We start from the raw sequence: 10,392 nt of genomic DNA, 5'->3' as shown, positions 1-10,392 counted from the left end.
TTCCCCTGCGGACTTCCTGCCTCATACACCGCCAGGAGAATCTGAAACGTAATAATAATCCCATTTTATGAACCGATGTCTTTGCTGCTGACCTTCGATGATCCACTTCAACCATACTAATAATCAAAAATGACACATTTGTGTTTAATTTTAGTTATTGCTGAATAGTGTTGAACTTTCTTCTCCTGCGTCATATTCTTCCTGAGATTAGTTTGAGCGGCGCCCTCTACTGTACAGACGTGAAATTACATTTCCTTCAGCTTGAGACGCATTCACTTCACTTTGTTGTGAAAGGGCTTTACATTTGTAAAATAACTTTCTATATTAAAAACAAACAAGCAAGCACTTCCCAGATTTAAAAAGTAACTCAAAAGTAACATTACTTTCCATGAAAAGTAACTAAGTAACATAATTAGTTACTTTTTTAGGGAGTAACGCAACATTGTAACGCATCACTTTTAAGATTTGCTTCTGTAATACGAATTTGCGAAAAATCCTAATTTAACGTACCATATCTTGGGTTAAGACCTAAGATAAGAAACGTTGTGTAATACGCCCCCAGGGTCAGAAATGTGGCGTTGTGCTGATCCTAAACTGTGGTTCTTCAGGTGACACACAGTCTGGCGGCGTGTCTGCGGGACGTGATGTTCAGCGGCGTCCAGATGAAGCTGAGCGCTGCGCTGTCGTCTCACGCCGCGGGCTCCTGCTTCAGACGCGCTCAGAGCGGCAGCTTCTTCAGCGGCAGCGGATACGCCGCTTTCAGTGAGTCTGACACTGATGATGAATGATGAGTGCTCAGAACAGAGGCTGACGTCTCGCTCTCTCCGCAGTGAAAGAGGGCTATAACGTGGGCTCGGACGTCTCCGTGAGTCTGGACTTCCGCTCCACGGCGCCGGATGGGGTTCTGTTGGGAATCAGCAGCACTAAGGTGGACGCCATCGGCCTGGAGCTCGTCAGCGGACAGGTTAATATCACCAACACCTTCTCTGTGTGCTGAAGACACCACCAGTGTTCATTTAGTAACATTCATATACTCCTGTAATTCTGTTCATATCGTGAATTAGTTTTTATATACTATATACTATATATATATATTTCTGTTTTCATTTTAATTTAAGTTTTAGTAATTTTATAATTTTCATTATTTTTTTACATTATCAATATAGTATTTTTTTATTTTTAATCATTAGTTTTTTTATTTTTAATTATTTTATGCATTTTATTTTATGCAATTTGTCTATATAGTATTTTATTTAGTTTGTTATTTTTTATATACAATATTGTCTATATATTATATTTTATTTTATGTATTTTAGCTATGCATTTTTTATGCATTTTGTCTATATAGTATTTAATATATTTATTTTATTTAGTTTGTTATTTTATATATAATATATTGTCTATATAGTATTTTTTATTTTGTTATGTATTTTAGTTATGCATTTTGTTTTTTATGCAATTTGTCTATATAGTATTTTTATTTACTAGGTTTAATTTAATTAAGTAATTTAATTTACTATGTTTAGTTATTTTATGCAATCCATATTGTATTTATAGGTTCATTTTCATTTATCTTTTTATGTAATTTGTCTGTATAGTATTTATAAATTTTTATTTACCAGGTTTAGTTTATTCAGTCTTAGTTATTTTATGCATTTTTTAAATGCAATTTGTATAGCTTTTATTCATTTTTATTTGCCAGGTTTTATTTGTTTAGTTGTTTTTATGCAGTTTACTTATTTTATGCAATTTGTCTATATAGTATTTCATATTTTATTTTTTTATTTAGTTTGTTATTTTATACAATTTTGTCAAATAGTTGTATCTCGGCCAAATATTGTCTGATCCTAACAAACCATACATCAATGGAAAGCTGATTTATTCAGCTTCAGATGATGCATAAATCTCAATTTCAGAAAGTTGACCCTTAGGACTGGTTTTGTGCTCCAGGGTCACATTTCATTTAAAGTTACGATTTTTTTTTTTTTAATGATTTCAGTTTAGTTAACAATCACTCTGGTCCATTCACACATTTACTTCCACTCTTTGTTTTTATCATGTTGGCCCCTCATGTGATTTCCAGTGTGTGCTGATAGTTAATAGTGCGCTCGTCTCGTCACAGGTGGTGTTTAACGTGAATAACGGCGCGGGCCGGATCACTGCGCGCAGCAGGAGCGCTGTGTCCATGTGTGACGGCCGCTGGCGCACCCTGGTGGCCAAGAAGCAGAAGCACAGCTTGAGTCTGACCGTAGACGGTGTGACGGTGACCGTGGAGAACCCGTACTCATCCTCCACCTCGGCCGAGACCAAAAACCCCATCTATGTGGGCGGATACCCAGGTACGGCTCGCATAATCCTGTGCACTCATCATGAGCCTGTTGTTCATTAGTTATTAACGATAACGGCACTGATGTGAGTGCAGCTGACGTGACGGTGGATCTGATCAGTGTTTCTGTGTTCTCTCGCAGCGGACGTGAAGCAGAACTGTCTGAGCTCCACAGAGCCGTTCCGCGGCTGCATGAGGAACCTGCGCGTGTTTAAGGGCCACGTCACCGATGAGCTGGACTTCAGCGCCGCCTTCGCTCACCCACACGTCTTCCCTCACTCCTGCCCGGATAACGCTGCCTAAACGCCTCCGGTTCATGCAAACACAGCTCAGTTCATTTGTACTGAGGATGGTTTTAATAGTCCTGCAGATGGTTTGTGAATTTTGACTCATAACCGGTTTAGATTTGATACTTGTTCAGGGTTTCTGCGGGTCTTAATTCACCCTTTCACAGATGAAGGCCTTAAAAAGGTGTTAAATCAGAGCAGAGAGTCTTAAATTCATTAAGTCGTGGCATTAAGTGTTGCATGCACTGGAAAATAAAAATGAAATGTTTTCCAGTACAAATATCTAAACATCTTTAAATCAAGATACATTTACTTGAGAAGCAAAATGACATAAGGCATAAAATGACATAAGATACAACTTTAATCCCTATATCTTATGTAAATTTCTGTCAGTTCATAAAGAGAGTCACTTGCTTCATTCCTGAATGAATCAGCCGTTCGAACTAATCAATTGAATGAATGACTCAGTGATAAAATCAATGACTTGCCGCCACCTGCTGGCGGATTGTTTCATTTTTAGCGTATAATTAACACATGCTCACACACACACATTCTCTCTCACACACGCACACACACACATGCACACACTCTCTCTCACACACACGCACACACTCTCTCTCTCAGACACATGCTCACGCACACATTCTCTCTCACACACACACACTCATACACACACACTCACATTCTCACACACACACACACTCACACTCATACACACACACATGCTCACTCACACACACTCTCTCTGACACACGCTCACACACACACACACACTCATACGCGCACAAACTCTCACACACACTCTCATACGCACACAAACTCACACACACATTCTCTCACACACACACACACTCTCTCTGACACATGCTCACACACACATTCTCTCACACACACTCTCTCACACACACACACTCATACACTCACTCTCTCTGACACATGCTCGCTCACACACATTCTCACACACTCTCTCACACACACACTCTCTCTGACACACGCTCACACACACACACGCTCTCTCTCATACACACGCGCGCTCACTCACCCACACGCTCACACACACACACACACACGCTCTCTCTCATACACACTCTCTCTCTCTCTCTCTCGCACACACACACACACACTCACTCTCTCTGACACATGCTCCACACACTCTCTCACACACACACACACACACTCTCTCTGACACATGCTCACACACACACATGCTCACACACACACACTCTCTCTGACACACGCTCACTCACCCACACGCTCACACACACACACACACGCACACACACACACTCTCTCTCTCTCTCGCTCACACACACACACACACACACACTCTCTCTCATACACACACAGCAGGTGGTTAGTAAATGTGCGTCTGGATCCAGGCAGCGCTCGCCTGGAGACAACAAGACTTCAGATTAACACATGCTGTCTGATTAAACCACCGGTAATATTCAGTCAATATTCAGCTGAAATCAAATTTGTTTCATAATTGATTTAAAGTCATAATTATGAGATGAAAAGTTGAAATTGACAAAAATGTGAAATTATGACGTTAAAAGTCAATTATTACATAAAAAGTCAAAATTATGACAAAGTTGACATTTTAAAAAAACTCAAAAAATGATTATCAATTTTTCTTTTTTTAATAATTTTGACTCAGCATGTCAATTTCTACTTTTAATGTCAATTATGACTGAAGCCATATTTTTGACTTAATGTCATAATTTCAACTTTTAGGCATAATTCTGACTTTTAAAGTAATATGTTTGATGTAATGTGTCGGATTCTACATTTTATGTCAATTATTTTGACTTTGTATGTCATAACGTCAACATATGTCATTTCAACTTTTAAAGTAATAATCACGACTTTTAAACTCATATTTTCAATTTTTCACACTCTATCGTTAAAGCAGACGTCTGCTCTTCATTTTTCTTTCCTAAAATAACTAAATGTTGATAAAAACAAGACATTTAAAAATCTATAATAAAAATGACAAAAAAAAAAAAAATTTAAGTGAAAACAAAAAAATTGCGAAATAAAAAATACCTGTAAAATAACAGGTTCACCGTTTTTCTTTTAGTACCAGGGTTTTTAAATTACTTTTTACTTACAAATAGCAATTATACATATATATATATATATATATAGAAATGGTTAACGTTGAACTCACCGATGTTTCCTCCGATCTCGAACAGATACTGTCTCTGTCTTCGAGCGGCGCTGCGTGACCCGCGCCTGTAATCGGCATTTATCGGTTAACATCGGTTCAGTCACGTGACCGCTGCGTGCGTGCGTGCGTTCGTTCACTCACCCGTTCTCGATGTCGAAGCGCGCCGTTATGTCTCTGGCCTTCATCTCGGCGTTCAGCTGAATCGCCATGGAAACCTTGGCGTGGAGCGGCGCGTGAACTCTGATGACGCCGTCGCGAAGGTCCGTGACCTGAGGAAAACAGACAGTTAATTAGTTCCAGTAACCACCAGGACTTTTCACCGTTCGTATCAGTCCGCGGACGGTGTGCGTTTGAACATTGTTACGCCAGGAGGTGGCGCCAAATCTTAAAGAATGACTCAATAAACGAATTCACTCGGAAACTAGGAACTAAACAAGCTATTGAAATTATTCACGCTCTTATTTTATTATAATTTATAATTCTGTGTAGGGCCGGGCGATCATATAAAATTCATATCTCGGTATTTTTGGGCCGATTTGCGATATACGGTATATATCTCTGTATTTGTATTTTAAAAATCTGTATTTAATATATATGTATTTCACTTACCGCCCAATGTTGTCCAACAAAACAATACATATTAAAGGCTATGAAAACCAAATAATTATATTATGTGCAAAAAAGGGTTAAAATCTCATCTCACTCTAACATTGCAATCTAAAAACAAAAATAAGGCTTTTAAAGCGGAGTTAAAGTTGTGCTAGGCTATTTTGATCACCGCATTACAGTCAGTGCTATCATAAAAATACACTTACTTGTAGGTTTAAAACTCTACGTGTCACATTTACTACAAATATTTCAGCGAAATGTATATTTTAGTCAGAATTACTGCGCTCCTGTTTTAACTGAGCTCCGTCTGTTTGGCGCTGGTTCACTGAAGTCTGTGGAGTTTAGCGGAGAATCCCGAAGCAGAAGCTCATGCACTCCTGACAGAAAAATGGCTTTCTAACATTTACAGACGGAGAATATAGCTGTGAAATGTAAGTTCTGCATTCAGGAAGACGGCACATCTCAAACACATTAAACAGCACGAGTAGCTAGTGTCTCAGCCAGAGCCGCTTACACTAATATACCAAACCAGACTAGAAACTAAGTCTTACCAGTTTTTAAAGGCCTTGATATGAAGCTCGTCACATGTTTAGAACAAACTGAATTATGCACAGCTCAGTCTGTGTCCTCCGCTATATTTTCAGAAGCGCTCGTATCAAACTACTCTATATCCATATAAACCGTATTGTATCGTATCGTGATAATACCGTACAAACTCGATATACCGCCCAGCACTAATTCTGTGTGAACGGCCCCATGGAAATGTGCACAGTGACTGTTCGTGATTCCCAAACATTTTCATCAGCTCATGAACCCCTGTAGCTCCCGCTTCACTACACACTCATCTGAACCGCTTCCATCCCATCAGCACTCACTTCACTGCGCTCGCGCTCCTTCTCCATGTTCCATCTCCTCAGTAGCCTGCGCTTGCTTTTCTCTGAAGTCGGTGTTTTCTTGCCCATGGCGGCTTCGTTCATTTTCCTGACGTGGGAGATCAGAAAGCACGGGACCTGCGGACATGAAGAGCGACATCAGTCACAACAACGCAGAACTTGATCGTCACCTGTTTACAGATGTCAGCCAATCAGCTAAGACCAGGGGCGGAGCCAGGGCCACACCCTGCTCAAAACTGCAGTCCCCTTTTTCTTGACACGAAATGCATTTATTAAGACGTGGAACTTTAAATACCTGGAAGTGAGGAATAATACAAAAACTGTCATATTCACTCAGTATTATTTGATATAATCATTCACAAATTAATTGTATTCAGTTGTGTTTTAGGCACTAAAATAGTCTAGTAGTTTATAGTCAAACACATGTTTATATTAAAATAATAATGAAGCCCCTCCCTGGCCACCCCTATGAAAACATCCTGGCTCCGCCACTGGCTAAGACACCTCATTAATATTCATAAGCACAGGAAAAGTCATGGAAATTAAGAAATGCATCTTCATTTGTTTACATTTTTAGATAGATTATAGAAATAGTATATGTGAGGAAAAAGCCATTTTGAGCAACCCTGTAATCACTAGATTACTAGAGAAGTCATGTTAATTCTTTGGTGATAAAAGATAAACGGAACCAGTGTTATTTTAGTATTATTGAGATACTATTACAGCTTTTATGTTTTTAATTATTTTTCTTTTTGCATTTTCCGTTTTCACTGTAATTTTACTTAAAGTTTTAGAAATGTTGCTGTGACATTTTATTAGTTATGTTTTTACTATGTAGTTTTTATTATAATATTATTTTTTTAATATTTGTAATATTTAACCTCTTAACTGTCACCAATTTACTGTAAAGAATATGTACTACTGTACTATTTTTATTTTATTTTGTATAAAATAAATATTTTACAAAATAGGTTTTAATCCAAATTTGGCATAAAATTAAAGCCATATGTTTAAAATAAGTTGTGTTCCAAATTTGAAGTTGATATAAAAAAAATTTGAGTTTAGGCGTTATACCACAAACAGCCACCGGGTGCCATCCAAACCACACTGAATTGTTTTGATGCATTTTTCTGTCACAAATGTATACATTTCTCTCTCAGTATTACTCCTATCACAAATAACCTTTCTGACGATATGCATTTTGTCAAGATTCTAATAAGTTTTTATAAAGACTAATACATTTTGTAATATGACACCTCGCACTAAGGGGGAGGAGCCCGCTAAAAGATTTTAAGGTCTATGGTAACGCAATGTCCGATATCAAAACGGTTTTCACAGGATGACTTCTGAGGATTTTAAGCTTTCAAATGATATATAATATATGATGATTACTAAGACATGTGATCGGAAAAAAAGGAAAGCTCCTGTTATGATGTATATGTTTTGAGGTGCACTCTTGTCATAAATTAATCTATTACTGCTCCTACATCATTTTTTAACAGCAAACAGTGGTAAAACATCAATTTAGGAGTCTTGGACCTTTCCAACGATACATAGTTTGTCATGATTAGATTAGGATTTAATTGTAATATAGTGAAGAAAACTAGCAGGACGGTGACAGTTAAGGGGTTAAATGATTATTTTAATATTTAGTTATTTTTTTAAATATATTTGATTAAGATTGAGTTATTTTAGTAAAGAGCAGATGTCAGTCCCAAAGACGCGGAAAACACCGACTTCACCGGTCTGTGATGATCCTCCAGTGAACGTTTACCAATGTCAGCCAATCAGCCAAGACACCTCATTAATATTCATGAGCACCGCTGATGGAGTCGCTGATGCTGATGTTGCAGGTGCTCACCGTCCACAGCAGGTCCTGATGGGTAATGAGGAGACGCACGAGCTGGGCCGCAGCGACCGCACCCTGCATCTCCTCCTGTCTGACGTTCTTCCCGCGAAACGTGAAGAGGTTCGGCGCGACGATCATGGAGACGTTCCACAGACTCATGCGGTTCTTCTCCTCGTACGCCACCACCTTTCTGAGGAACTCCAGAAGAGCCTGAGAACAAACACCGTGCAGTCAACAAACGGCAAACATCAGCCACCGATGCCCTGCGGGCCGGTTTTATATCACTAGAGAGGATCCAAACAGGTAGTGCCGTGTGACTTCACTGGAACCCGTCACATTTACACGCATTCATTCGACTCTCGTTGTATTCGAGGCTTATTTGTTCCTTGGGAGTCGAACCCGTGACCTTGGCGTTGCTGGCGTCACGCTCTGCACTGCATTTTCAGCTGATTTCAGCACACAGATTAAACTGAATCAGCACATGAGAATATGGGCACCAAACGCATGACGTCAAACCGGCCTGATTCTCTGTATTCTGGCACCGGAGAGACTGCGCGTGTCATCACAGATTTGTCCGACCGGTTCATCTACTTCCTTTGAATACTTCACCCACACATGTTTACTCAACTATCTAAATAGAGACATTCCATACACAGGCAATTATAAATACTATAAGCACAGAAAACCACCTGCATTTCAGACGAGGACATCCTCAGATTGTCAGATTTAGCTCATCTCTGAGGACACATTTTTCTCAAGCGGGGGTCCGGGACCCACATGGGCCCTCAGTGCACTTCCAAGGGGGCCAAAAGATGGCTTAAAATGACTTAAAGCAAGATTTAAAGAGACTAAAACGATGCGAGCCAAAATCATATATCTTGTTTATCATCATTTAATTAATTTTCGCTTAAGAACCAGGTTCTCACGATCTTGAACAATGTAGATAAGATATATACACACATTTTGTCAAGCTCTATAATATTTTATTGAGTCAAAATGGCTGTTTGTGAGCGAAAAAGTCATTTTAAACACCTGTAATCTCACAAACTAAAAAAGTTAATCATTGATAATGAAAAGTAAAAATGGTGAACCTGTTGTTTTAGTATCACTGAGATACTATTATAGTTTAATGTTAAATTAGTTTTATTTTTTGCATTTTCTGTTTTAATTTTAATTCTAACTTAATTTAAATTCTTTATTAATTTTGTTGTTTTGTCACGTTTTTTTATGTCAATATAATTCTAATTCAGTTTTAGTTATTTTAGTACATCAAGTAACTAAATGAAAACTAAAATTGATGCTTTGGCAACTAGCTCAAAATAAGTGTAATTTATTTATATTTTATTTCAATTACCTTTTTTTTTCTTCAAGTAACGGAATTTTTTATGGTTCGAGTATTAGTTAACTATAATAACCCTTTCTGTAAAAAATATACAGTTACTAGAATTATGAAATTTAATTATTCTAATTATTTATCATAATTTTATGTATTTAATTTAATACATCACCACTTGAAATATCTCGGAGGGTGTTCAGATATTGTCTTAGAGAAGCTTGAGAACTGCTGCCTTAAAGAAGTTATTTAGTCACATCAGATCATCTTCAGGAAGCGTTTGAGCGCGTGATGAGATGAACAGACCTTCAGTGTGTCTCTGTTGGCTTCAGGAAGCAGCATGATGAGAAGATGAAGAGCCTGAATCTGATGTTTGGGTGATGAGATACCTGACAGACGGAGAGATGAGAGACGTGACTCTGAGCAGTCAGTGAAGAGACGCAGATATGGATGTTCAGACTCACTCTGAGCGGCTGTGAACGCCGGCAGGTGCTGTTGGGTCAGCAGAGGATACGGCAGCTCGCGGATGAACATCTTCAACAAACCCGCCGCGTCGTTCTGACGCACCTGATCCCAGTCGAAATGATCCTCGTAGAACTTCAGCTCCAGCTCCTGACGCAGATGCTGAGGACGACAAACACAGAAACCAACATCATGAGCACCAGCTTCCCCTCAATTATAATGAAGTGTTATTAACTCTCTTTTAGCACCAGCACGTCTCGCACAATATGAGTGTGATTCGACTGTAACTTCATTGCTCTCATCCGGAGCTGTTGTTCATCACTCATGGATGAATAACGCGGAGGACTGTGGAATTAAAGCTGGAATCAGTGGGAGAAATCCAGGTCAGATGCTTTACGGATGTGTCACAGTCACAAAACTCGCCAACAGCACAAATCCTGGAGCAGGCCGTGTTGATCACGCT

General features: G+C 38.8%; 2 protein-coding genes across 2 annotated transcripts in view; one reads left to right on the top strand and one right to left on the bottom strand.

Annotated features, from left to right (window-relative positions):
• lama1 (laminin, alpha 1) overlaps window positions 1–2,863 on the top strand; it is an 84,490-nt gene extending 81,627 nt beyond the window's left edge. The window contains exons 48-51 of the mRNA XM_016243186.1: window positions 609–762; window positions 831–964; window positions 2,123–2,339; window positions 2,469–2,863. Of these exons, the coding sequence (XP_016098672.1) occupies window positions 609–762; window positions 831–964; window positions 2,123–2,339; window positions 2,469–2,629 (666 nt within the window). The 3' untranslated portion in view covers window positions 2,630–2,863. The remainder of the gene's footprint in view (window positions 1–608; window positions 763–830; window positions 965–2,122; window positions 2,340–2,468) is intronic.
• The window catches only part of arhgap28 (Rho GTPase activating protein 28), a 38,489-nt gene continuing 30,871 nt past the window's right edge, over window positions 2,775–10,392 (bottom strand). Inside the window, exons 12-16 of the mRNA XM_016243185.1 lie at window positions 6,268–6,402; window positions 4,925–5,052; window positions 4,784–4,848; window positions 3,953–4,003; window positions 2,775–2,788 (exon numbers count right to left, since the gene is read on the bottom strand). Of these exons, the coding sequence (XP_016098671.1) occupies window positions 2,775–2,788; window positions 3,953–4,003; window positions 4,784–4,848; window positions 4,925–5,052; window positions 6,268–6,402 (393 nt within the window). The remainder of the gene's footprint in view (window positions 2,789–3,952; window positions 4,004–4,783; window positions 4,849–4,924; window positions 5,053–6,267; window positions 6,403–10,392) is intronic.

The sequence above is a fragment of the Sinocyclocheilus grahami genome, unplaced genomic scaffold (genome assembly GCF_001515645.1).
Source record: "Sinocyclocheilus grahami isolate Dianchi unplaced genomic scaffold, SAMN03320097.WGS_v1.1 scaffold683.1, whole genome shotgun sequence".
NCBI classification, from domain to species: Eukaryota; Metazoa; Chordata; class Actinopteri; order Cypriniformes; family Cyprinidae; genus Sinocyclocheilus; species Sinocyclocheilus grahami.
This window is presented reverse-complemented; position numbering and strand designations above follow the sequence as displayed.